This window comes from Pseudophryne corroboree, chromosome 9 (assembly GCF_028390025.1).
Source record: "Pseudophryne corroboree isolate aPseCor3 chromosome 9, aPseCor3.hap2, whole genome shotgun sequence".
In the NCBI taxonomy this organism is placed as follows: domain Eukaryota; kingdom Metazoa; phylum Chordata; class Amphibia; order Anura; family Myobatrachidae; genus Pseudophryne; species Pseudophryne corroboree.
The window spans coordinates 14,728,245-14,755,947 of NC_086452.1; the positions used below are offsets into that span (position 1 = coordinate 14,728,245).

The 27,703-nt window shown below is 45.7% G+C and overlaps 1 protein-coding gene across 29 annotated transcripts in view; it reads right to left on the minus strand.

Annotated features, from left to right (window-relative positions):
• Positions 1–9,457: 9,457 nt before the first annotated feature.
• The window catches only part of ADGRL2 (adhesion G protein-coupled receptor L2), a 198,739-nt gene continuing 180,493 nt past the window's right edge, over positions 9,458–27,703 (minus strand). For 5 of the 29 annotated variants that reach the window (XM_063938985.1, XM_063938979.1, XM_063938981.1 and 2 more), the window contains 8 exons: positions 24,190–24,234; positions 23,961–23,987; positions 21,547–21,715; positions 18,770–18,898; positions 18,310–18,406; positions 15,884–16,012; positions 15,153–15,170; positions 9,458–11,420 (listed from right to left, as the gene is read on the minus strand). In XM_063938985.1, the coding sequence (XP_063795055.1) occupies positions 10,666–11,420; positions 15,153–15,170; positions 15,884–16,012; positions 18,310–18,406; positions 18,770–18,898; positions 21,547–21,715; positions 23,961–23,987; positions 24,190–24,234 (1,369 nt within the window). In that variant the 3' untranslated portion in view covers positions 9,458–10,665. Of the gene's footprint in view, positions 11,421–13,104; positions 13,134–15,152; positions 15,171–15,623; positions 15,706–15,883; positions 16,013–18,309; positions 18,407–18,769; positions 18,899–21,546; positions 21,716–23,960; positions 23,988–24,189; positions 24,235–27,703 lie in introns of those variants that run through there. The other 24 variants (XM_063939006.1, XM_063938983.1, XM_063938988.1 and 21 more) reach the window with 19 other exon arrangements.

Here is a 27,703-nt window from a genome sequence, read left to right on the forward strand (position 1 = left end):
GCATGTGCGAATTAGACCCTAAGCCCTTAAATTTGCATTCCAGATCGCATTTCCCATACTGGCAACGGGAAATGCAATCCGCCCCAATTTACTTAATAAATGTGATAACATTATCTGGGCTGCTCTCTGGTTCTAGTACCCCTGCACAGCCTTCTCTGCAGGGGCGTATCATGAGAGGAGAAGACCTGTGTGCAGACCCCAACGGGGCCCTCTTCTCTCCAGCCGGCAGCGCTGCATACTCTGGGCACCAGGGTCACTATCGCTGTCCCAGAGTCTAGTGCACATACGCAGGTCTCTGGGAAAATGTCGCGGCGGCTATTTCAAAGAGATTTTCTTACTATGCATGTGCGGAATCACAGGAAAATGGCAGCTGCACCGTTACCCTGGTGTTTCCTGCAGTGCTGCTGCTGCTGCTGACGCAGGACTCCGAAAGTGAAGTCTTGAAACAAATGGGTGCAGGGTGTGGGCCTTCCTGGACCCTGGGGGGCCCGTGTGCACCGAACACACTGCTTCTCTGCCTTCTGGCAGTGGAGGCGGAGCTTGGATCTGGCCCCTGTGATCAGCCATGTGTGTGATACCTGCACCCAGGGACCGGTGATCAGTGAGATCCTGTTTCTCTGCTGCTGCTATGACCCCGTCATCTGATCAGCAAAATCCCGGCACCTGTGCTCACTTACTGATCACCGGGGTCACAGCAGCAGCACAGGAGACCAGACGATCAGAGAGCATTGATCACCATCTCCGGGAGCAGGTAAGTGTCCTCGTGTGGTGGGGGTATGTAGCTGGCAGTGGCGCATGGCATTTTTCATGAAGATTATACGGAGCAGTTCAGCGAGAGGATTCACAGGAACTGAGGTTTCTCGTTAAGCTCTGTTCCTGCATGCGATAACAGACACAACCCTGCAATGTGTTCCACTATATTATTGTGGATTTGGACACATCCTATCTGAGATAAATGTGCCCCTTGGTATGTAGCCTGCATTTCACGGTGTGGGGATTTACAACGGATCTGGCTTTCCTACAGATTCTGGCATTCTGTGTGTGTGTGAATATACAATTTTCTCAGTTATTTCCGTATTTGTAAAGCTTTAGGGGGTCACTCCGACCTGATCGCTCGCTGCAGTTTGTCGCAGTGTAGTCATCGGGTCGGAACGGCGCATGGCAGCCGTCGCAGCCTAGCGATTGCCTGAGACAGAGGCGGTTTGCTGGGCGGGAGGGGGCTGGATGGTGGCGTTAAGCCACAGTTTAGGAGGCGCAGTCCGGCCAACGCAATCGTGGCCGGGCCGCGGCGGCTGCATGACATCTCACGCAGCTGCTGCCGCCAGTGGCAGCGGCAAACATCTCCCGGCCAGCCACAGAAGCTGCGCTGGCTGGGAGTTACTCCTGAAATACAAAAGAATCACCGCTGTGCGATGCTTTTGTATTCGTGCGGGGGGGTGTGTGGGGGGGGGGGGGGGGGGGGAATTAGCCCTGTGCTGGGCGTCCCCCCGCATGTCAGGGAAGATGATCGTAGCTGTGCTAACTTTAGCACAGCTGCGATCAACTCGGAATGACCACCTTAGATGTTATTAGATGTTAGCACAGCCTCCCCACAGCCCAAACTTTTACACTTTGTTTTTAAATTGGTTAATGCGCCAATTGATCCCCCCCCCCCCCTCCTTCTGTAGCTCCACCCACATCACTGCCCCCAGACCCAAGAGTGCCTGAACCTATTATCAGAGAAAAGTTCACGGTTTATATATATAAGTTTGTGTGTGTGTAACAGATTTACCACTCTAGATCATAATAGCATCAGTCACCTGTGGTGTGGATCAATGTCAGGTCCTGTGAATTACAGGATGTAGTCATTATGAACTATGAGGTGCGGCGGGGATGCTCCGCTGTCAGTGAGGCAGGGATGTGCTGCTGTCAGTGAGGCAGGGATGCGCTGCTGTCAGTGAGGGGGAGAATGTGCTGCTGTCAGTGAGGGGGGGGGGGTGCTGCTCTCAGTGGGGGGGGGGGGGGGAAGTGCCGCTGTCAGTGAGGTGGGGATGTGCCGCTGTCAGTGAGGCGGGGATGCTCCGCTGTCAGTGAGGCGGGGATGTGCTGCTGTCAGTGAGGCGGGGATGCGCTGCAGTCAGTGAGGCGGGGATGCGCTGCTGTCAGTGAGGGGTGGGGGTGCTGCTCTTAGTGGGGGGGGGGGGGAGTGCTGCTGTCAGTGAGGTGGGGATGTGCTGCTGTCAGTGAGGTGGGGATGTGCCGCTGTCAGTGAGGCGGGGATGCGCCGCTGTCAGTGAGGCGGGGATGCGCCGCTGTCAGTGAGGGGGGGGGGGGGGTGCTGCTCTCAGTGGGGGGGGGGGGGGGGGGGAGTGCTGCTGTCAGTGAGGCGGGGATGTGCCGCTGTCAGTGAGGGGGGATGCGCCGCTGTCAGTGAGGCGGGATGCGCCGCTGTCAGTGAGGCGGGGATGTGCTGCTGTCAGTGAGGCGGGGATGTGCTGCTGTCAGTGAGGTGGGGATGTGCTGCTGTCAGTGAGGTGGGGATGTGCTGCTGTCAGTGAGGTGGGGATGTGCCGCTGTCAGTGAGGCGGGGATGCGCCGCTGTCAGTGAGGCGGGGATGCGCCGCTGTCAGTGAGGGGGGGGGGGGGGTGCTGCTCTCAGTGGGGGGGGGGGGGGGGGGAGTGCTGCTGTCAGTGAGGCGGGGATGTGCCGCTGTCAGTGAGGGGGGATGCGCCGCTGTCAGTGAGGCGGGATGTGCTGCTGTCAGTGAGGCGGGGATGTGCTGCTGTCAGTGAGGCGGGGATGTGCTGCTCTCAGTGGGGGGGGGGAGTGCTGCTGTCAGTGAGGCGGGGATGTGCCGCTGTCAGTGAGGGGGGATGCGCCGCTGTCAGTGAGGCGGGGATGCTCCTCTGTCAGTGAGGCGGGGATGCTCCTCTGTCAGTGAGGCGGGATGTGCTGCTGTCAGTGAGGCGGGGATGCTCCGCTGTCAGTGAGGCGGGGATGCTCCGCTGTCAGTGAGGCGGGGATGCTCCGCTGTCAGTGAGGCCGGGATGTGCTGCTGTCAGTGAGGCGGGGATGCGCCGCTGTCAGTGCGGCGGGATGCGCCGCTGTCAGTGAGGCGGGGATGTGCCGCTGTCAGTGAGGCGGGGATGCGCCGCTGTCAGTGCGGCGGGATGTGCCGCTGTCAGTGAGGCGGGATGTGCTGCTGTCAGTGAGGCGGGGATGTGCTGCTGTCAGTGAGGCGGGGATGTGCTGCCGTCAGTGAGGGGGGGGGGGGGTGCTGCTCTCAGTGGTGGGGGGGGGAGTGCTGCTGTCAGTGAGGCGGGGATGCGCCGCTGTCAGTGAGGGGGGGGGGGGGGTGCTGCTCTCAGTGGGGGGGGGGGGGGGGGGGAGTGCTGCTGTCAGTGAGGCGGGGATGTGCCGCTGTCAGTGAGGGGGGATGCGCCGCTGTCAGTGAGGCGGGATGTGCTGCTGTCAGTGAGGCGGGGATGTGCTGCTGTCAGTGAGGCGGGGATGTGCTGCTCTCAGTGGGGGGGGGGGGGGGGGGGGGGGGGGAGTGCTGCTGTCAGTGAGGCGGGGATGTGCCGCTGTCAGTGAGGGGGGATGCGCCGCTGTCAGTGAGGCGGGGATGCTCCTCTGTCAGTGAGGCGGGGATGCTCCTCTGTCAGTGAGGCGGGATGTGCTGCTGTCAGTGAGGCGGGGATGCTCCGCTGTCAGTGAGGCGGGGATGCTCCGCTGTCAGTGAGGCGGGGATGCTCCGCTGTCAGTGAGGCGGGGATGCTCCGCTGTCAGTGAGGCGGGGATGTGCTGCTGTCAGTGAGGCGGGGATGTGCTGCTGTCAGTGAGGCGGGGATGTGCCGCCGTCAGTGAGGCGGGGATGTGCCGCCGTCAGTGAGGCGGGAAGTGCTGCCGTCAGTGAGGCGGGGATGTGCTGCCGTCAGTGAGGCGGGGATGTGCTGCCCTCAGTGAGGGGGGGGGGGTGCTGCTCTCAGTGGGGGGGGGGGGGGGAGTGCTGCTGTCAGTGAGGCGGGGATGTGCCGCTGTCAGTGAGGGGGGATGTGCCGCTGTCAGTGAGGGGGGATGCGCCGCTGTCAGTGAGGCGGGGATGCGCCGCCGTCAGTGAGGCGGGGATGCGCCGCCGTCAGTGAGGCGGGGATGCGCCGCCGTCAGTGAGGCGGGGATGCGCCGCCGTCAGTGAGGCGGGGATGCGCCGCCGTCAGTGAGGCGGGGATGCGCCGCCGTCAGTGAGGCGGGGATGCGCCGCCGTCAGTGAGGCGGGGATGCGCTGCCGTCAGTGAGGCGGGGATGCGCTGCCGTCAGTGAGGCGGGGATGCGCTGCCGTCAGTGAGGCGGGGATGTGTTGCTGTCAGTGAGGCGGGGATGTGCTGCTGCAACCCAGCAGTCCCGACATCACAAAGGGCGGCTGTAATTGGGAGAGCTGTCCTGTGCGATACTAATGACATACGTAAGGACACAGGCGATTAGTATAGAGACGGTAAGTGGCGGGGTGTACAGAATCGCGGAAGCAATGCTTAGTACATCCTGCCCAGTATGTTCTTGTGGATGGGGTGATGCCAGCTAGCCGGTGACGAGGCAGCTGAGCTGTGTCTATGTAGAGGCGGCTGGTGTCACCCTGACATAAGTCTTTTGTTGCGGTTTGTGACGTGAACATTACCAGCAGCGTTTCCCAGCATGCAGTTGTTGGTGTTACGTCTGCGGATGGTTATCCCTCCTTCGCTCTCTCTCTCCATATATAAACATGGCTTTTTTTTTTTTTTTTTTATAAACACTCTCCTTTATTTTCCCTTTTAATATTCGGGCGCATTCAATTTTCTCTTGCTCGCCGACGTGCGTTGAGGCGACAATGACAGCCTCTGGATTGGTGCCACCTTCTAGTGATAAAACAGTAGTACAGGTCATAGGAAAGTCAACAGTGTACATTACTGCAGATAAATGGCACTGAGACAGGAGACGTACGGTAGCGAGCGGGGCTCATCACTCCTCACAATAATATACTTCTATCTGCCTCTGTAAACACAACCAAGATTTATGCTCCTGGACCCAGAGGAGAAGGTCACCCCTGTCATTTTGCGGGGGTGCCCTATTACAAGTGACATAACAAAGAAAAATATAATTGAAGAGAAACGCTACCCAGGGGACCTTACCTGCTATAGTCTCCTATAAAATGAGCGCTATCTGAGCAAATCGATGGGGAAGCTGGATCTGCAGGCGGCTTAGTAAAGAGATAAGACTGGAGCAGACGGAGCTGATTTGTCGGCAGGCTGCAAAAATAATTCTTCCCAGCTGATGGGAGGTGACGGGCCCTAGGAAGGGCTGAAGTCTAGGGCCCATTCTGACGGAATGCTAGCACCTGTCGATTGCACAATGAAACATTCAAATATAAACCACCTATCACTTTATATATATATTGGAAGCAGCATAAAAATAAATAAAAAGTACCTTTATACACTTTGCCATAGGGTTTACTGCTTTTCGGAAAAGCGCTTTTCTGAAGGTCACCAAACACTTATTTTTTCGGACAGTAGAGACTCCCTGAAAACCAGTGATATTTTCCATTCATTTAAGTAGACAATGCATTTAATTAGGAGCAGAAAGCACAAAGGAATGCTTTGCCAATTAAAATGAACTGGAAATGCTCTGTCAGAGCAAATAATATTAATAAAAAACAAGTGCATGAGATAGGTCTTCAAATGTATTATTGACGATGCTATTAATTCTGCAGAGAATCAATGGGAATTTGGTGACTTGGTCCTTACACAGTGTCACGTTGATTTTCCTACTGGTGTCACTGTTCCCCTGCAGTCTGTGGCTGGCACCTATTACTGGGCGAATCAACCTATATAGTGGCTCCCACTAATACTGATTATATATATATATATATATATAATATGCTGGGAAATCTGGTTCTGTGAGGAATAAATGAAACAAATTTATAAAAAAAATAAAGTTAATATTTCAAATATAGTATTTTTCCCTTTATGACAGGAGAGTGGCATAGACAGAGGGGGCTGTGAATCTCATTGTTAAAAGGAATAACACACAGGGGAAAAACTGCCATTCCCAAACTCTGCCATTACAGTCCAGGTTTTAAGGATATTCATGCTTGAGGACAGGTGAATTAGAACCTGTCAATTTGATTTAACCATCTGGATATCCTTAAAACCTGGAATGTAATGGCAAACTTTGACAAACTCTGAATTAAGCAATAAAGGCTCTGGCTAGCACCCAGCAGCTTAATTGCCCATCTGCCTTTCTCCTCTGCACCCCTTCCCCCCACCCATGTTTTTATAACCCTCATTCATTGTGAGCAGGGCACCAGATTTCGGGATTTGTCGGGGACTGTGTGCAACCCAGGGATTCTGGCTCTGGGGCCGCCCTGTCCCATGATGTACTGGACCCATCACTGCTACACCTCACATTGCAGGATGATGACAGCAAGCAATAAAATGTATTTTTTATTTTTACTATAGTATTTTTTTATTTGTTAAATACACGCAGTGTCGTACGTTTTCCCTAGTTTTTTTTCTATTCCTATTGAATCTGCAGCTGATAGCTAATGCTGGACATACACTGACAGATAAAACGCCCATCAGACAGATATTTTATCAGACCGCCTGAAACCCATCAGATACTGTGGGCGTACACTGTATGGCCACACAATGGGCGGGATGTATTAACATACATCGCCGCGATGTTGATCGCATATGTACTAAACCTCCCCCCCCTTCCCCCCCCTCCTGCGGCCCTAAACCTAACATTGCAGCCAAGCTTACAGTCAGGATTCTGGCGTCGGTATCCTTATCCTTTCGGAGTAACGTCGGGATTCTGAAGGGTGACAGGATTCCTGTGTCTATTCCGGCATTTTGACCACATCCTGAAAGCCGATAGTGGGTGGGATGTACTAACGGGAAAATGCAATAAAAATCCCTGTTTTCAGGGGTTTTATCACATTTTCATATGTACTATCACCCGACCGCCGTGTTTTTGCCGATGAGGGTATTGCCATCTCTGGTTGGGGTTGAACACTAGGGGGGAGGTTAGGGTCAGGAGGTGGATAGAGAAGGTTAGGAGGGTGGGGAGAAGGTAGAACACCCCTTACTCACCCCTGTCAGTGTTCTGATCTTCGGGTATTTGGAGCGGCAGGATAACATACTGATTCCCTCTCCTGGGAGGGGACATCTCCCCGTTCCTCTCTCCCGTGTAGGAACAGGGTAATGTCAGGCGGTCAGCCGCCGCAGCACATATCCTGGCAGAGGCATTGATCAATGATCGGATCAGTTGAGTAGTTGGATGATTTTCCCTTACACTTACTCATCGTTGGCCCGATTTGTCGTGCCTGGGAGGGCACTTACATCACTACATAGCCAAGGAGAACAGTACGGCTCTGACAGTTGGGGTGTGTGTGTGTGTGTGTGCGTGTGTGAATGGGGGTAATATAGGGGGCAGGTACTTACATATCTACCTAAATAACTATTCTCTTTTAAGCCACCCTTACTGATGCACTGACCCAAACACCGGTTCTTACCATACACTGGTGCTGGATGTGTCTGCATTAGACGTGAGGTATAATAATATTATCACTCTGTAATAAAATAACAGACATCATTTACAACATCTTACAGCCGGGGGGAGAGACAACTGTAGCAATACAACGTCAGAAGAAAGATCAATGTTATTGTTCTTTATAGATAAGAGTAAGGCATTCATATTATTCCCTACCCAGAGGAGCTTACAATCTAATTTCCAGGCCACCAACACATACTTTCACAGTAACGGTGGGATGTATCATGCAACGCAGATCACGTGATACATCCCGCCTCTTAGTGCGGGCATAGCGATGTTTATTAACGCCGTATGTATGAATAATTGTGAAACGTGAAGTACAGCTCTTCCGATAAGACTCTCACTTCCCAGAGCTTGATGCATACCGGCACATCGCAGCCCCATAGCATTCCCGGTTCGGAGATATCCGCTGCGGACTACTTTTCTGCATATGGAGAATGTGCCAAACCTCAGGGAAAAAAACTGCACTTTCCGCATATTTGAGGTCAGTATATCTCACCTTAAGGCCGTTACAGACACCACTTCACCTAGCAGTATGCATCACAGGAGGACACACGCCTGGACCAGGGAAAACAAACAAACTCCATCGTCACTATGTCAGTCAGCCCTGGTAAACTCAATTAGATAAATCGAAACAAACGCAAAAAGTAACGTGAACAGGTTACAAGGGGATCTGTCGATAGGCAGAGAAACATTAAATAGGGAGGGGCCTGCAAGGAAGTGGGCGTGGCTGGTCAGATTGGGGCAGCGATTGTATGGTTGGGGTATTGTTTTGTCTTGATTAGGCGCAGGGCTTCCTTTGATCAGATTTTATACCAACAAATATCGGGAGGTATGAAAATGTGTTTAGAAATAGAATTACACAACATATGTTCACAGGGTCCTTTGTACATTTATACACGAGTCTGTGGGGGGCAGTACCCGTGACCTAGTGCGTGCATATGCCGCACCTACAGCTGTAACAAGATGCATATTTTATTACACAAACCTATGGGGCAGCGTAGAATAAAACACAATGTTGAGGTAAATTGGGATGATTTGGTTGCCGTTTCTGGAAATCATTTGCACCGGCATAGTTTGGCGTCTCCTTCAATTTAATTGTCCTTTATGGGTGATATTTCAGCATAAGGACATAACTCACTCATTTAAAAGGCATGTGCCACGATAAACATAAATACCGCCCTGTAGCTTTCATTAAATACAGGGTTCATTTTTCTTTCTTCTGTGTGCTTCAGAAAGGTCTTTATAGCATGCAGGGAGTTTGGTTTCTTTTAGTTGTCCTCAGAGCTCAGTTCTGCCGTCAATATAAAATGTACCCACAGAACAATTCTATACTGTATCCAAAAGTAAGAACTATAAAGATGATCTAAAGACTTAAGTGAAAAACACAGGAATAAAGAAACAAAAATGTATTAGGCAAAAGCTAAAGTGCATACAAATCCATACATTAACGTTATATAAATGTGAAACATTTAATAATGCTTAAAGACAGATAGAAAACTCTTATGATACTTATTTCAAGAATATACCTATTCAAAAAGTTTATCTTCCATTTGTAAACTAAACAGGCTGCAGCGGAAGTGGATAAAAAAAAAATCTAAAATGAGACAAACTTTCGAGTGAATGTAGAAAAGCAGCTGATCCAAAACGTTCATTATAAAAGTAAAAGCGTTAAATACGGTAATTTCTCGCTGTCCCTACTTTAGGTCTGTCCTCCGCTCTCAGAGCGGACTGATCAACCCTGCAAACCATACAAACAGCACTAGCAATTTTCCAAAAAAAATTCACATTTATTTACTGTCAAACAGGTGTTAATCTTTACATTGGATATTAGTAAATGGGCTCTTATTAACAGCTGAGGTTCAAAAGAAAAAAAAATGAATAAAAGAAATGAAATTTTCACTGAAAATGTACACATTGCTTTAATTATAAAATAAATTAATGGCAAAACAGAGGCAAAAAATCATGGAGTAATATACCGGACTGTTATTGAAAAAAAATAAAATATATATATATATCTTTAACAGGCACCGCTTGTTTCAGAATTCAGATGAGAATCTTGTGCCAATAATCACCGTTAAGTAATCTGCCGGATTTCTCTAAGACTTGTGCAATTAACAGTAATATTGGCTCCTGAATATACAACAAAGGTATTTAAAAAATGCATTTGGCTTCAAACAAAATAGAGAAATCTAGTGTTGGCCAAACTTCATGAAAAAGGCAATAATGGAAAGGATTCGCCTCATTTAATACCACAATGAACAAGCGTGTATGGAAAGGAAAGGGGGGGGGGGGGGGGGGGAGCATTTGTGAGATTTTCACAATATTTTCTTTCAATCTTTCAAAATGATTTAAATCGACAAATTATATTTCAGTTTGGACACAAATGTATTTCACCCTAGCAATAGATCAAAATATAATTTATTTTACCATTAGTTTTTTTTTCCATGATAACAGTTCATTGTACATTTGAGAAAACATATGAAATAAGGCCAGTGGCTTGTTTGCTAGTGGTTAGACATGTTCTTACTCTTAATGGAAAGGATCTGCAGTGACCTGCAAAGCAGGGGGGGTGGGGGGAGGAATCGAAGGAAAAAAAAATCAAAAACATCCCGCAGACTACTCAGAAAAACTATGGTACAGTAAATCTATCCCACAGGATTTCGATGCCTACATCTTGTATATAATACAATGCAGGCCTCACAAAATGGCAGCCGTTATTTACAAATCAGGTTCTGGAGCTGCTGCTGCAGAAAAAAAAAATGGCAGATTCACCAACTTTTATTTTATTCCCCCACCCCCCCAAAGTCTTTACTCAGCAGCAGCAGCAGATATTTTAAATACCGTGTTGGTACCTCTTTGCTTTGTAACAAATAATTTTAGTATAATCTGTGTATATACAAAGTTTCTTTCTTTTTTTTAATTTTATTTATAAAAAAAAAAAAAAAAAATTCACAGAACTGAAAAAGTCCGTCACTCTCCGGCACAGTGAAGAGTTGCGATTCTTACTAGGCTGCCAATCGCAAATACGTTGGCCTCAGTTGAATGAACTTGAGTCTTTTAATACCTGCATGAACCATTTTCTCTCCTACAAAATCTCTTTATTAAAGACTTGTGACTAGTTGCATTTGTCCTTCTCTGACATCGCCTTCTGGGACGCACCCTTCTTTGTTTATGGGTATGATATAACCGTCGCTATTGCCCCTGCTTATCTGATAGTACATTTGAAGATGGTGTCCAGCTCCAAGATTTGGCATGCTTTTATAGTAAACGTCCTCGTTTTCACTCTTCCTTGAGGGTGATAAATCCTCTACCACGTCAGGGCTACTATCTGGGTAAGGAGAGTCCCGTAGGTTGGGCATACTAGTGTAGAGGGAGTCTCTGTTTGGGGATTGAAGATTGTCTTCAGCCTCGGAGGTTAACTGCGACACGTAACTGTCCGTTCCTTCGGTCTTCACTTTTTTCTGTGGGTGGTACAGAAGAGAGTGAGTCCGTTGCGGAATGAGCGGCGCTTCTAACTCTTTGTGGTGAAGCTCCAGCCCGTGGTTGTCGCTGTGCATTAAGGAGGAAGCGTCAGCGACGATTGCGTCGTCTTCACTGCTGCTTCCGCCAATAACAGTTTTGATAGGCAGGGTCCTCTCCAGGTTGTGGTTCTTGATGCTGCACCGCAGGTTGTTGTGCACTAGTTCTGAAATGATCATCTTTTCGAACGCTGTATCATTCAGACTTAGTCCACAGTCCACAACTTGCACTCCGTCACTGTAATCCCCGTTCCGCAGAGAGTAGCTGTTGTTAAAGTTACCATTTAGCGGTAGAGTATCCATGGCACTTGAATCCCTGGCATTGTTCAGTGAATGTCCTGAAACAGAAAAGAGGGAGCGTTTAGGGGACATTTTGTTAATTTGGCCAATTTTGGTTTTCAGCTAAAAAGACTTAATGTAGCCTAGGACAAAGTATTCGGCGATAACAATTTCTCCCTAACAATTTGGAATGCTATGTACCAACTTAGAATCTTTTGCATTGATTTCAAAATATTCCTCATCAATTAAGAATTCCCTGAGTCAATTTAGAATGTGCTTTGCATCAATTTAGAATGCTCTGTGCATCAGTTAAGAATGCTGTGTGTCAATTTAGAATGCTCTGTGCATCAATTAAGAATGTTGTGTGTCAATTTAGAATGCTCTGTGCATCAGTTTAGAATGTTGTGTATCAATTTAGAATGTGTTTTGTATCAATTCAGAATGCACTGTGTATCAATTTAGAATGTGCTGTGCATCAATTTAGAATGTGCTGTGCATCAATTTAGAATGTGCTTTGTATCAATTTAGAATGCTCTGTGTATAAGGTTAGAATGTTGTGTATCAATTTAGAATGTGCATTGTATCAATTAAGAATGCTCTGTGTATCATTTTAGAATTTGCTGTGTATCAGTGTAGAATGAGCTGTGTATCAATTTACAATGCTCTAGGTATCAGTTTAGAATGCTCTGTTCTCTGACATTTCCAATTGTAATTAATTGCACAACTCGTCAGGGAAACGGGTGTGGTTCATCAAATCGACAGTATCTAGGTCGACAATGTTTAGGTCGACCACTAAAGGTCGACAGTCACTAGGTCGACATGGATGGAAGGTCAACAGGGTTTCTAGGTCGACATGTGCTAGGTCGACAGGTCTAAAGGTCGACATGAGGATTTTTTTTTTGTGTCGTTTTCTTCGTAGAGTGACCGGGATCCCAAATTAGTGCACCGCGTCCCCTCGCATGGCTCGCTTCGCTCGCCATGCTTCGGGCATGGTGCCTTCGCTCCGCTACTGCTTCGCTCGGCACAGATTACCGTTCCAACCGTAGTCCACGTGGATCGTTAAGTATGAAAAAATTCAAAAAAAGAAAAAAAGAAAAAAAAACTCATGTCGACCTTTAGACCTGTCGACCTAGCACATGTCGACCTAGAAACCCTGTCGACCTTCTATCCATGTTAACCTAGTGACTGTCGACCTATAGTGGTCGACCTAAACATTGTCAACCTAGATACTGTCGATCTTCAGACCGGATCCCCAGGGAAACATTCTACATCTTAGTACATATTAGAGGACATATAAATATTAAAATTGGTCCCTCCATGCTCTTGCATATCTTATGCAAACATTTCTGTTTGATCACCTGTATTAATTAAAGAATGTCACCAAGTGATTTGTCCTAAACAACACTAAATAAATAAAAAAATATATATATATACACATACAAAAGAAAAATATATAATACGGAATACAAAAACGGAAAACCAAAGGCAAATGTACAACATAAACCAACAAACCAGCAAGCAACTAGTTCAACAATGTTTCTAATGTATCCCTTTTTCTGGGGTGCAAAAAGAAAAAAGAAAAAAAGAAAAAAAAAAGAAATAAAAAAGAAATGGAAAATGGACAAATACATAGACGATATGAGAAACACAGAAAGCCACCTTTCACACGAGAGGCATTACTGTCCCACAAGCATCACCCACAAGATGGCGGAGCAGGTGAAATGACTCACTGTTACCACTCACATTATGGCTGTCTGCTCAGGCTATCTGGGCTAAGTGTAGCGGATATATAAAAGAAAGTAAAATGATTTATTGCAACAAGATGGATTACTGGGTTTCTCAGCAACTTATTCAGAGCAAGGGTTCAGCAAATGAGATTACTAGCAATAACAGCCTCTCTTTCTGGTTAATGCTGGTTCACTAATGTTGCGCACGGCAGTAACGCCCCCAGGCTTTTAGAAATCAGAGTTCGCCAGCAGCTCTGCATAGGTCACAGTGATACTGCGGGATGAACCCACAAGGGGTAATTAAAGCGTTAAAGCCCTGGGTGAGCATTGGCTATGAAGGTCAAAATGCAGAAATGCCGGGAATTTCTGTAAGCAGGGTTCACAGAAATTAACCAAATAAATAATCGGTTGCCATGCTGTCCCATGTACGAGGTCTGCTGGATTATGTGTGACGGAATGGTCTCCTTATGGAAACATGCTGGGCGGCGTAGACAATTATGATGTATGATACACATTAATTTATTAAATAAATAAAAATAAAAAAATGGGGGGGAAAAAATACAAATTGGAATGGAGATGGATTTCACTTGACTAACAGATATGAGGAAGAAAACAAAAGTGCTTTGTTTTATTTGGATTGGAAACAGCCTGCCCACTGTGAAGCTGCGGCATAATACGCGAGGCTTGGAGGAGGTCGGGACTATACACAGACGTGGCTGTGATGAAGAAACTCCGCTTAAGGCTGCAGCCTAGTAGCAAGTCACTAAACCCAAAATGCAAATTGGCCCATGCGAAAAAGATCGCTGTAACATTCAAAAATATATCAGGAAAAATGAAACGTTTCGGTAGGTATTTGCAATATGGCTGACTATAAAGGGGAAGCGTTTTGTCATATGCATGCCATGTTCCTTTTAGGATATAAAGGCTATTTAAATACCATACTGTATGTTAGCGATCCTAGAACAGCGGAAGCCATAACGTTTGAATTGTTAAAAATATTTGAAATTGTATGCCGTTCCAGCATAAAGTTCTGTCATCGTATATAAACTTTGCTTCGTTACGGCAGGTTTCACACCAAGCTACCGCAGACATCAGAGACAGAGTAACTCCGTCTCTTACTTTTGACAACTGCCAGGTAGTCTCACCCATTTACGGACTCCGTCACTCAGATAGCCATATAAATATTCCTTTCAAATATGTTGGCGTGTTGTGGTAAATTAACATTTCCATTTTTGAATGTTACATAGGTCTTTTTATTTTGCATCAACTTGTATTTCAAGGTTCAGTACAGGTAACTGCGATCAGGAGTTACTTGGGAATTGAAGTATATAATTAAACACAAACAAAGCAAATCACTAAGAATAAAATAAATTTCATTCTTCACCGTGCAGATTTCAAGGTGTGCAAAATCAATGGCTGGATTGATGGGTGTGTTGCTAAACAGGCTATTGTTATTACACAATCGCATGTGATCATTGCGCCCGGAACAGATTGATTAATTCACCGAGTTTTACAAATGATGGAAACACATTGTGGTTCCAAACTATTTTTGTTTTTGGTTTATTAAGACTCGTAGAACAGTGACAATATTTTCCCCGTTCACACTGCGCACGTGAGGGAAGTCTACGCTGATACGCTGCGTCCAGCGGATGAGAAAACGTTTTATCTTATTAGCAGAGTTACATTTCTGCTTGCGATCAGGTAATTCATTTGAAGTCTTTCCTTAGCCTGTAGCAAGATTACTGTGGGAATGTTGGGATGAGAAAGCAAATAAAACCATTTCTGCTTGACAGCACTTCCTTTAAAACAGCAAATTATTTCAGCATTGCAAATATATTACCAACTGAGATTGCAGTATTTCCATTGCTGTTGTCCAAATGTAGACAAAAAAAAGTCCAGATTCAATTTTGAAATTAATATTACTATGCCTTTGAGAACAGATTGTGAACCACTTGCCCGCTGAGTATAATTCATGATTGATATTTATGTTTTAAATGTGCCTTTTGAAAAACCATGCTGAAAAAATTTACATTTGGTAGGCAAAGTTAAGTTTTACTCCCATACTTGTCTCTCTGTAGCTCACTAGAGGAAAGCGGAAGTCAGGGGGGAAAAAACAAAACAAAAAAAAAACAAAAACAAAAAAACGAGAAAACAGAAAGGACAGACTAACGTTAAAATTTGTTACGCACTTTATAATAGCAGAACAATTAATGAAAACAAGAAAAAAAAAACCTTGTTTCATCTATGAATAAATATATAACAAACACACACACTTAACACTAATGTAACTTTAAATGTGTCACTGTATATATATCAGATAAACAAAAAAAAATTATTTATTTTTTAAATTGAAAATCGCAAAATAGCTTTTTAGGATATTGCTCTAGACATTACAGTTTACAGACCGGCATAAAGCTGCACTATACTATAGTTTGCGCCGGTTTGGAGTCAATTACGCACGTTTACGTTTTTCTACCCAAACAAGCTAATATTCCGCAAAGCTATTACTGCGCCTAGTAGGATAGAGAGCTGTACCTCTACGGGATAAATATCTTGACGATGGACTCGTGGACCTTGTGGTGTCAGTCCTGAAATAGTATATTAAGATTTATGCCACCTGTGTTAAAAACATGGATAATTATAAATATTGGTAACAACGCTATAATATAGTGCAGTTTTAAAAGGCCGGCATAGCTGCATATCTGTTAATACGTAGAACAGAAAATAAAGAAACTGCATGTCCATAAGTTTATCTGCGGTGAGTGAGAGAGTACAATAATGAAAAAGAAGCACACCTGGTGGATTAAACACCGGAGCAGCAGGGGTATTACATACAACAGTTTCGGCGAGCAATGTGTTATAAGGATTGTTAGTGCCGTGGGGTCGAAGAAGAGGGTTTGTTAGTAGATAATTGCCAGTCATTCCTAAGGTAAAAAGAAAAAAAAAGGAAAATAAATAAAAGACATCAGTTCTCATTGCAATAAAAAAAAAAAAAAATATATTCCTATAGGTTTTGTGTGGACGAGCAAGCCGCTTCGCTTGCCAAACATAATTCTAGGATTATATTTGAACGGCTAATTTGTAGGCGAAAGTGGAGGATTGCTGCAAAGTTTTACAAATTCACAGGTGCTTTCAAAAATTCCCCAAAGTAAACACCATCCAAGAGTGACATTTAATAATTTACACAGAATTACTGTTAGACAAGAAGGGTAATTAAAGGCACAGAAACCCACGGAACGTTCCAAGATGCTGTCGCTTACACAAAATCCTTAAACCTTTCTGCTTGCGACTAGGGAATTTACGCTTAATGAATATTTTAGCAGCGGGGCAAATCCCTCATGGAAACATCTGTGTTAATAAAGTATGGTTAAATATAAATTCATAGAAAAAAAGAAAACAAAACAAAAAGACCAAAAAGACAAAACATGAACACAGCAAGATACAATCTGCCACAAAAGAAAAACAGAGGCAGCTTACGCAGAAGAGACATGCTCGCGGGAGAAGGGCAGTTTCCCAAGCACACATTTAGAAAGCAAGTTTTAAAAAAAAACAAAAAATAAACCCAAAAACGCACAAAAAGGAATCAAATCAAAGACATCTCATTCGCCAAAACAAATTAGTTGCCTTTAACGAAAAAAAAAAAAAAAACATGTCTAGCACAAGAGCATTACATTACACGGATTAAAGTCAAGTAATAAAATAATAATAATAATAATAATACAAGATATGCACTGAACAATTTATGGAAACAAACTGCAAAACTACAGTAATGTAATGAAAATGAGCATAGTTTAGAGAATTGCTGTCCGTCTTCTAAGAAACGGACGGAAGTCTCTATAGAAGGGGAGAAGGTAGCATTACAGAACAGTAACCTTCCCAATGTATAGGCAAAACACATCAATAGTGCAATTAAGATTTTTTGTCTCTTTTAAGCACACGATTACATAAATATTATAATACTGTCATTTAGGATTTGGTAAGGAGTCAGTCTGACCTATAAGGAGCCAGTAAAGTGATCACAACCACAGGAAGAGACTTACAAAGGAAGGTGCGAGCAGTAAATTGTAAGGCACAGAGGCAACCAGGCGTCATGACTTTATGCAGCAATGAATTACATTATGGTCGAACACATCAACCATGCTCAAAAACAAACTCTATGCTGCAAATAGTCTACGTTGGCCCAAACCATTCTACAAAAGGAGAGGAGAACTACCATAATTACTGGACGCTTTCACTGAAGTTATATTAATAAGTACACGGCATCGGGAATATACCCGCACACCTGATATTACACCATGGCGGGTTGAAAATGATCGAATCAACTATGTTATTAGCGGGCATGGTAATAAACGCCTTCATCCTGTGTACGTGTGGGGGTCATCTTCCAGCCATACTGACAGGCCGCAATTGTGCTACAAGAGATCTGGCTAATTGGCCTGAGCGTGCCAGGTAGTCGCACACATTTACGGACTCCTTCAAACAGACCAAGCCGACTCGTTAAAATGCTTCATTTTGTAAAGTTTACGTAATTGCAATGCGTTTCAAAGGTACATAAACTTAGCTTTCATTACAATTCATGTTGTAATTTATTGCATGGACTAAGAAGTTAATCGATATAATACTATAAGGGCTCTATTTACCAAGCCCTGAATGGAGATAAAGTGGAAAGAGATAAAGTACTAACCAACCAGCTTCCAACTGTCATTTTTCAAACCCAGCCTGTAACATAACAGTTAGCAGCTGATTGGCTGGTACTTTATCTCCACCCAAGGCTTAGTAAATAGACCCATAAGGGTCAGATGCACTAAGCCTCAGAGAGAGATAAAGTGCCAACCAATCAGCTCCCAACTGTCATTTATCCAGCACGGCAGTTGGGAGCGGATTGGCTGGTACTTTATCATTCTCCAATTCTTAGTACGGCTCTTGGATTTTTGGGCAAAGTACAGAAACCACAACAGAGGGCAGAAAGTCTTGTCTTTTTATGCCAAAAAGGGGCGTCATTTTTCAGTAAAGCTATTTGCTATCTACTTACACATAACTCTTTCCAATGGTTTTAATTTCATTTTTCTGATTAACTCCGAAACCACACACTTCTATTTAAGTGTGGGTGAACCAATAAAGCCTTAAAATTAAAATATATTAAGGGGGGGGGGGATAGCCCAAACTATATTTTTTGCTCAAATTGGGAAAAGGCTGACAGCAAAGGCTGTTGGGTAATTACCTTGATTAAGGGTAGAGGTACTGTTTATGTCACCTGAGATAAAGGAGGATTCTGATTGCTTTCTCACTGTGTCATTCCACATTCTTCGGATCCGGCTCTGTCAGCATAAATAGGAGAATTAATGTTTGGATTTCAGTCCGGAACGAGTGGCAGTTCTGTCACTCTGCGCAATTAGGCAGCTGAAATTATTATCTACCAATTATATTAGCTGCAGTTAAAATCTCGGAGCATGCTAATTGATTACTGTGGAATAAGTTTAAGGGGAAAAATAATATCAAGTAAAATCAAGAGACGTGCAGGAAATATTTTAAACCGCATCAATTCCGTGAAAAGACAGCAAAACATGTATTTGCCGTCTAGATCAGTGTAATGAGAAGACAATTAGTGTATCTGAACGGCGAGTCTCCGAAGGCTTGCTGTAAATAAGGTTAATTAAAAATGCTGTCAACTTCTTTGTTACCTGGGTGCCAGAGGAATAGCGCGCGCTGGTCCTCGCCGTTGACGCTTTCACCACGCTGTGGGGGCTTTCGGTTGGGAGACCGCCACAGCAGTAGGTGTGGCGGAAACACTTGCTGTATTCTTTGCGCACCTGTTGAAGGAGGAGACTTGTCAACCAGGTACGAGAGAGAGAGATGCAGAACGCGGGCTTCTCATCTAGAGCAGCCTAATGGCTTTATACATCAGAACATTGATCTACAGCAGCAGCTGACATTCTTGGAGAACTTAATTAGCATCTGTTTTGAGCAGCCGTTCTCTAGGGTCATAAAGAAATAAAGTTTCTTTCATTAACCAAACTTTCGCCTGAACTGCAACTCAAAGGATCAGACAAAAGCTATAATTTAGGCTGGAATAACCACAGGGCTGAAATCCCACGCACATATTTAAAACGATTGAGTTCGCTAAGAAAGGGACACTTAGGCCATACAATCAGTCCAATCCAGACGCTTAGTCACTGGCATCAAAACAGATTACTAGAGTCTTCAACAATTATACCCCAACCAAACAGCCAGCGCTGGTTACCACCACATGCAAAACGCTTTGGTGTTTGACATGCAGGGTCACCAGATTCTTGAGACCCAACGGTTGATGACCCAGTCTGGATGATCTCGGCTAGCGAGGCAATGATGGGTCCTGTAGTACCAGATTCCCCGTAGCAGCTCGCTTTGACCAGTTCGATTAAAAGATTGTTCTCCGGCTCAGGATTCGAGTTGGAACCATAATGGATATTAACTGCCTCAAAACATCATAAAACTAGGAGAATACCAATCAAAATGGTATTTTGTCCAAATAGCGCTTGCTGCCAGGACAAGCTCTCCTTATACCTATAGTGCTGGGAATGTACATTATCTATCTGTACGGCATATCCCTCTGTCATTACTGGTAAATTACAGCTTGCTCGGAGCGGACAGAAACGCAGCGCTATCATCTTGTCAAGTCAGAAACATAATAGTCTTCACTTTCACAATTCTATTTCAATTTGGTGACCGGCTAGCAATAATGGAATAAAAAAAGAGCAGATAAAAAATGCAGACAAGGACAGGGCAATACGGGAAACTTTTACACCTCCAAACACATCATTTGTTTCACTCTTAAGAGCGGGTCGCTGGCTAAACCTGAAACGCTCTTAACACCAGTTGTCAATGTGACCGCAAAGACCCGGAGGATCTGGAGCAAAGGGCTCGGTAGAGGAGCTCGAATCTACTTGGAGGATGATCTGTGATATCATCACTGGGGATGCGCAATGAATTATGTAATGAGGAAATATCAAGGAAACGGAGAACTTGGTGACAGATTATCTTTAACTGTAATAAAATTCGCCCTGATACTGTATAACGCGCACATAAATCTGCAGAAGGCTTAATAACTCTTTCCATTATACAGCAGACTTCTTACAAATTGGCTGTGCCCTTGCATCATTAATCACTTACATACTCAGGTTGCAGATTCCTATTCTGTTGGCAGGGACAGATGACCACAAACATACCACTAACGGCCCATTACCAATTGCGTTTATTTTCATGTGGTGCTGACACGCACTTAGGGAAACGCATGTCATTTGCATTGCAGGAAAAATACATATGGGGGAAGAGGCATGAAGTTAGGGAACAACTGCCCTGGGTGAGCCAAAGCTGCATATCTATAGGAGCCAACAAGCTAGCAACCTCCGTATGACGTTACTTACCATACATACAGTATATATACTACACTGACGGCACCAAGAAACCATACACTGTACTACACCGATTCTGCCGAGTATTATTGTGAGGCTGTAATCAGATCTTCCACAGATAAATATATAGTCGCCTTTTCCTGAATTAGTTGAAAGTGGAACATCTTTTTTTTTTAGGTGGATTTGTCTGTTTTTGTCTACAGATAAGCTAATTTTGTTCACTCAGAAACTAATCCTTGTGCATTATACATAACTGACCGCGCATGGCTGGTGCACGTGAAGCTGGCCGTGCATGGCTGGTGCACGTGAAGCTGGCCGCTAATCGCTGGGTCTGGGCACTGAATACTGACAAGCCCTTGGATCTAGCAGCCGGACCACTGTAAATTTCTAGAATGTTTATCATGTTGGCCATATGCTATCTGTGAGAATCGGGAAGATTAACATTCTGCCCAACACTGGCTGCGTCCTTGGGTCAACTGCCCAATACCGGATGAGTCATCTAGCCATCTGCCCAATAATGGCTCAGTCATCTAGCCAACCACCCAATACTGGCTGAGTCATCTAGCCAACCGCCCAATACCGGCTGAGTCATCTAGCCAACCGCCCAATACCGGCTGAGTCATCTAGCCAACCGCCCAATACTGGCTGAGTCAACGGGTCAACTGCCCAATACCGGCTGAGTCATCTAGCCAACCGCCCAATACTGGCTGAGTCAACGGGTCAACTGCCCAATACCGGCTGAGTCATCTAGCCAACCGCCCAATACTGGCTGAGTCAACGGGCCAACAGCCCAATACCAGTTATGTCATTGGGCCAACTGCCCAATACCGGCTGAGTCATTGGGCCAGTATCGACTAAGTCAATGGCTCAATTGCCCATTATCGGCTGCATTGCTGTAGCATACATGTCCATTTTTGGAGAGATGGAAACAATGGGAATAGAATTGTGAATCAACTTTGGTAACATATACACACTATATCATCATATTATGAATATGCACATTAATTATATAAAGGCTAAATCCATCGCTACAGCTAATTTACAAGTCAGTCTGTTTGTGGACTTACTTTTTTCTGAAGGGCACAGTGGAATATAAAAATAAACATTCCCTGGAAGGCGTTGAACACTGTGAATAGGTACGTCATCACAACCGTCTCCTCGTTGATGAACAATAGACCAAAAGACCACGTAAGGCCAAGCAGACACAGGAGAGCAAATGCACCAAGAACCCAGGACCTGGAAACAGACGTGAGAATGTCAGCGGCCCTGAACGAGGCTCTAAACGTCAGACACACACACGGAACAATTGTGATGATGATTCCAGGTCAGGCTCTAACTGTGTGGGCCGGTCCATAATCACCATAAAACAAGGCAGAGGTTAGGACGCACAATGTGACTTCATCCCAGGAATACTGTAACTGCAATTACAGTGGCTGAGACATGTCAGTCTGCATTGTTCTAGCATTGCACAGAGTCTCCTCAGGAATCATGTTTATAATAAATGTATTAACAGTTGTTTATGTATAGCGCCTGCATAGGCCGCGGCCCTCAAGTATTCTCTGTTTCGTGCAGTGAGCAAATGAAGGCACAAGGAAATATAAAGTATGGCTAAATTTCAGATTAGAATTGATTTACATAAAAGTACTACTTTTAACATTCAAAAATACAATTCTCCCAGCACGTCGCCCCAATTTCTATCCCGCCCTCACCTTCTACCAGCTACTATTACGTATTTCTGTTGTCCGGCTACTGTTCCTAATGTCACTAGATACACTGGGGGAAATTCAATTGTTTGAAAAGTCAGTTGGGTGTCTGTTATTTCCTATCTAATAGACAGGAAAAAAACAAAACAGACACCCAACCGATTTTTCAAACAACTGAATTCCCCCCACTGTATGTATTAACTTTTCAGGAACTTGTCAGAAACGAGATCGGGACTGCGGAATTCCATCAGGAAAACAATGACTTACAGTACATGACAACACAGGACAGATACATGGTATATAAACATAGCTGCATCAGGGGACGGGACACAAACATCAGGGGGGCAGAAGCCGAGGGTTAGGTGTCATTGTAGAGTATGGAGTAGAATACAGTCTAAGGGAGACATGTACTTAGCAGTGATAAAAGTGAAGTTGCCCATGGCAACCAATCAGCAGAGACGTAACATTTATAATTTGCACACTATATAAAAGTACACAGAGCAGCTGATTGGTTGCCAAGGGCAACTTCTCCACTGGCTCACTTCTCCACTTTTATCACTGCTTAGTACATATCCCCCTAAGAGAGGGAAAGCACATGATATGTTGATACATGCCCTGCCTCGTTTACGAGTGGCGTCTTGTGCCCTGTGCCTGTGTTCCCCCCCCCCCCCCCCCCCCCCCAGAGCTGGCGGGGTAGAGTGTCAGGTGCCCGGACACCACATAGCCCACAGGAGGCGGATCATGCCTCTTGAATAAAGAAGGAGGTCCTACCACTCAATGTTGCTGGCACTTGGGAGCATCACCCCTCAGAAGCCGGCAGCCTGTAAACGGGGGCGGGGAGAAATGGGGGGTGGGGTGAGGGGCTGAGCTCCACAAGCTGACGTGCGGTCTCTGTAGGCGCCACAACACTTGGAGCACATGGTGCAGGATTATTAAATAATTAGAGAGAGGGCTGAGTGACGATAGTGGGTGTGTCACAGGCTCATACCCCTGAGGTCACACCCCTTTCCGGGAGTGCTCGCAGCTTCAGCGCATGCGGATGTGCCCTCCTCTATGGCACTGTTTCTTGTACCCATATAATGACTTAATCGCACACAGAAGTGCACCCTGTCACACGAGGGGCATATCCCAGGAAGACGCCTGTGGTGGGACGCTTGCAGCAAAGGGCACGGCGTGCCATCGGACGTGACTACAGGAAAGTTGATGCGGACACATCTGTACAGACAATTTACAGTTTAAATGGTGCTCAGTTATCTTCAAAATAAAAGATAAAGTGACACACAGGAAATCGGATGAGCACAGCTAAAATGTCTCCCCCAAGCAGAAATCTGCATCATTTCCATACATATTAGTGAATGTTAGCAGTAGAGCTTATGCAAAGCAAGTCATTAACAGTAATTATTATTTTATTGCTCGTGTAAGAAGCACCTTTCATCGCTTCTCCCGGTCAAAAGCATCGCTATGGCTCCCCGACTCACAGACACACTGTGAACCGGCCTAGAATTTGTTTTATACCCATGATGTCTCATCACAAAAAGCTGAAATGAATATTATAAATACACTGCGTAAACAATGAGGCGTGAGCTGACGGCACAATGAGAGAGAGAGAAAACAGAATACGGATGGTAGAGAGGAATAAATCCTGATAAGGGGGAAGGGGGGGGGGGGATGGTCGTGCATGACCCAACCAGAACTGAGCGGAGGAGAAAAGAAGATGGAAATGGAGGATGAGGGCGATTTCAGATAGGGCATTTCACATCTAGCTAATGGTCTCTTACTTGATAAAAGGCTTATTATCTTCATATCTAGAGAGCGTTACAAGCAGAGGAGAGAAATCAAATTGTTAGAGACAGAAGTGGAAGAGAACAGGAGCATTATTATACACAGAAAGAATTAGGGGGAAGGGAGCAAATTACAAACTCTTATAAGGGGTATTGGAGGAGGGAGTTGGGATTGTTCAATAAAAGAAAGTCATGCCAGAATTGTTAATGTAAGGATTCACCTTACCCAGGTAAGTCCGTATTATAGTAGCCGTCACATACACGGTAATTACTGGAGTGGATGAGACAGAGGGAGGAAAAGGAAAGAAAGACAAGATGCTGAACATAAAACTCGCTATCACCATGCAACATGCAATGAGGAGAGAGTCATCTAACATTGCCCCGGCTGCTGAGCCTAGTCCCTGGCCACACGCCGCTAGATAACGTCCTCTGTACCCCCCCCTACACCTCACCCGTTACTGGGCTCATGCAGAATTGGAGGGAAAGGTCATCTGTGTCTTCTGATCCCAGCATATAGCGTTTTCAGCTGAGAACATTATGCACCAAAATCTCTAATGCAGCCTTCCCATGCTGACTGGGATGCTTTGTGCACCTAGGAAACCTTGCACCGAGGGGGTCGGACATACTACAATATGCCCCCTGCTGACCACAAAGAGAAGCATATGTGCCTGCTTGGAAGCAGATCACTTGCCAGATTTAAAATGTGAACCTGGTGTAACCCAGGCACATATACTACTGCTCTCTCCCGATGTAACCCAGGCACATATACTACTGCTCTCTCCTGATGTAACCCAGGCACATATACTACTGCTCTCTCCCGATGTAACCCAGACACATATACTACTGCTCTCTCCCGGTGTAACCCAGGTACATATACTACTGCTCTCTCCCGGTGTAAGCCAGGCACATATACTACTGTTCTCTCCCGGTGTAACCCAGGCACATATACTACTGCTCTCTCCCGGTGTAACCCAGGCACATATACTACTGCTCTCACCCGATGTAACCCAGGCACATATACTACTGCTCTCTCCCGGTGTAACCCAGGCACATATACTACTGCTCTCACCCGATGTAACCCAGGCACATATACTACTGCTCTCTCCCGGTGTAACCCAGGCACATATACTACTGCTCTCTCCCGGTGTAACCCAGGCACATATACTACTGCTCTCTCCCGATGTAACCCAGGCACATATACTACTGCTCTCTCCCGATGTAACCCAGGCACATATACTACTGCTCTCTCCCGGTGTAACCCAGGCACATATACTACTGCTCTCTCCCGGTGTAACCCAGGCACATATACTACTGCTCTCTCCCGGTGTAACCCAGGCACATATACTACTGCTCTCTCCCGGTGTAACCCAGGCACATATACTACTGCTCTCTCCCGATATAACCCAGGCACATATACTACTGCTCTCTCCCGGTGTAACCCAGGCACATATACTACTGCTCTCTCCCGGTGTAACACAGGCACATATACTACTGCTCTCTCCCGGTGTAACCCAGGCACATATACTACTGCTCTCTCCCGGTGTAACCCAGGCACATATACTACTGCTCTCTCCAGATGTAACCCAGGCACATATACTACTGCTCTCTCCCGATGTAACTCAGGCACATATACTACTGCTCTCCTGGTGAACTGCTCTCTCTCGGTGTAACCCAGGCACATATACTACTGCTCTCTCCCGGTGTAACCCAGGCACATATACTACTGCTCTCTCCCGATGTAACCCAGCACATATACTACTGCTCTCTCCCGATGTAACCCAGGCACATATACTACTGCTCTCTCCCAGTGTAACCCAGGCACATATACTACTGCTCTCTCCCGGTGTAACCCAGGCACATATACTACTGCTCTCTCCCGATATAACCCAGGCACATATACTACTGCTCTCTCCCGATATAACCCAGGCACATATACTACTGCTCTCTCCCGGTGTAACCCAGGCACATATACTACTGCTCTCTCCCGATGTATCCCAGACACAAATACTACTGCTCTCTCCCGGTGTAACCCAGGCACATATACTACTGCTCTCTCCCGGTGTAACCCAGGCACATATACTACTGCTCTCTCCCGGTGTAACCCAGGCACATATACTACTGTTCTCTCCCGATGTAACCCAGGCACATATACTACTGTTCTCTCCCGATGTAACCCAGGCACATATACTACTGCTCTCTCCCGGTGTAATCCAGGCACATATACTACTGCTCTCTCCCGATGTAATCCAGGCACATATACTACTGCTCTCTCCCGATGTAACCCAGGCACATATACTACTGCTCTCTCCCGGTGTAACCCAGGCACATATACTACTGTTCTCTCCCGATGTAACCCAGGCACATATACTACTGTTCTCTCCCGATGTAACCCAGGCACATATACTACTGCTCTCTCCCGGTGTAATCCAGGCACATATACTACTGCTCTCTCCCGATGTAATCCAGGCACATATACTACTGCTCTCTCCCGATGTAACCCAGGCACATATACTACTGCTCTCTCCCGGTGTAATCCAGGCACATATACTACTGCTCTCTCCCGATGTAATCCAGGCACATATACTACTGCTCTCTCCCGGTGTAACCCAGGCACATATACTACTGCTCTCTCCCGGTGTAACCCAGGCACATATACTATTGCTCTCTCCCGGTGTAACCCAGGCACATATACTACTGCTCTCTCCCGATGTAACCCAGGCACATATACTACTGCTCTCTCCCGATGTAACCCAGGCACATATACTACTGCTCTCTCCCGATGTAACCCAGGCACATATACTACTGCTCTCTCCCGATGTAACTCAGGCACATATACTACTGCTCTCTCCTGGTGTACTGCTCTCTCCCGGTGTAACCCAGGCACATATACTACTGCTCTCTCCCGATGTAACCCAGGCACATATACTACTGCTCTCTCCCGGTGTAACCCAGGCACATATACTACTGCTCTCTCCCGGTGTAAGCCAGGCACATATACTACTGCTCTCTCCAGATGTAACCCAGCACATATACTACTGCTCTCTCCCGATGTAACCCAGGCACATATACTATTGCTCTCTCCCGATGTAACCCAGGCACATATACTACTGCTCTCTCCCGGTGTAACCCAGGCACATATACTACTGCTCTCTCCCGGTGTATCCCAGACACAAATACTACTGCTCACTCCCGGTGTATCCCAGACACAAATACTACTGCTCACTCCCGATGTAACCCAGGCACATATACTACTGCTCTCTCCCGGTGTAATCCAGGCACATATACTACTGCTCTCTCCCGATGTAATCCAGGCACATATACTACTGCTCTCTCCCGGTGTAACACAGGCACATATACTACTGCTCTCTCCCAGTGTAATACAGACACAGATACTACTGCTCTCTCCTGGTGGAGCACAGCAGGCAAATCTATATATTAATAGCAGAACGAGGACTTTTAGGAGTGATGTATGTCTATTACGTCATTGTCTGAGCAGGGCACATCATATGCCAAGTTAAAAGGTATTGGTACATAGATTTGCAGAAAAATATTAGTGTTGTAATTGGTTGCTTCATTTCGGTGTTAAGCGACAAAATGTCTGCCTGCCATTTACAACGCATCACCATTGCGCTCTGGAACATGTGACAGTTAGTGAACTCTCCCTGTGCGACTGCTGGGTGACCTGGAACATGTGACCTGCCAGGTGGTCTGGATACTGTGACAGTTATTTGCAGCCACCA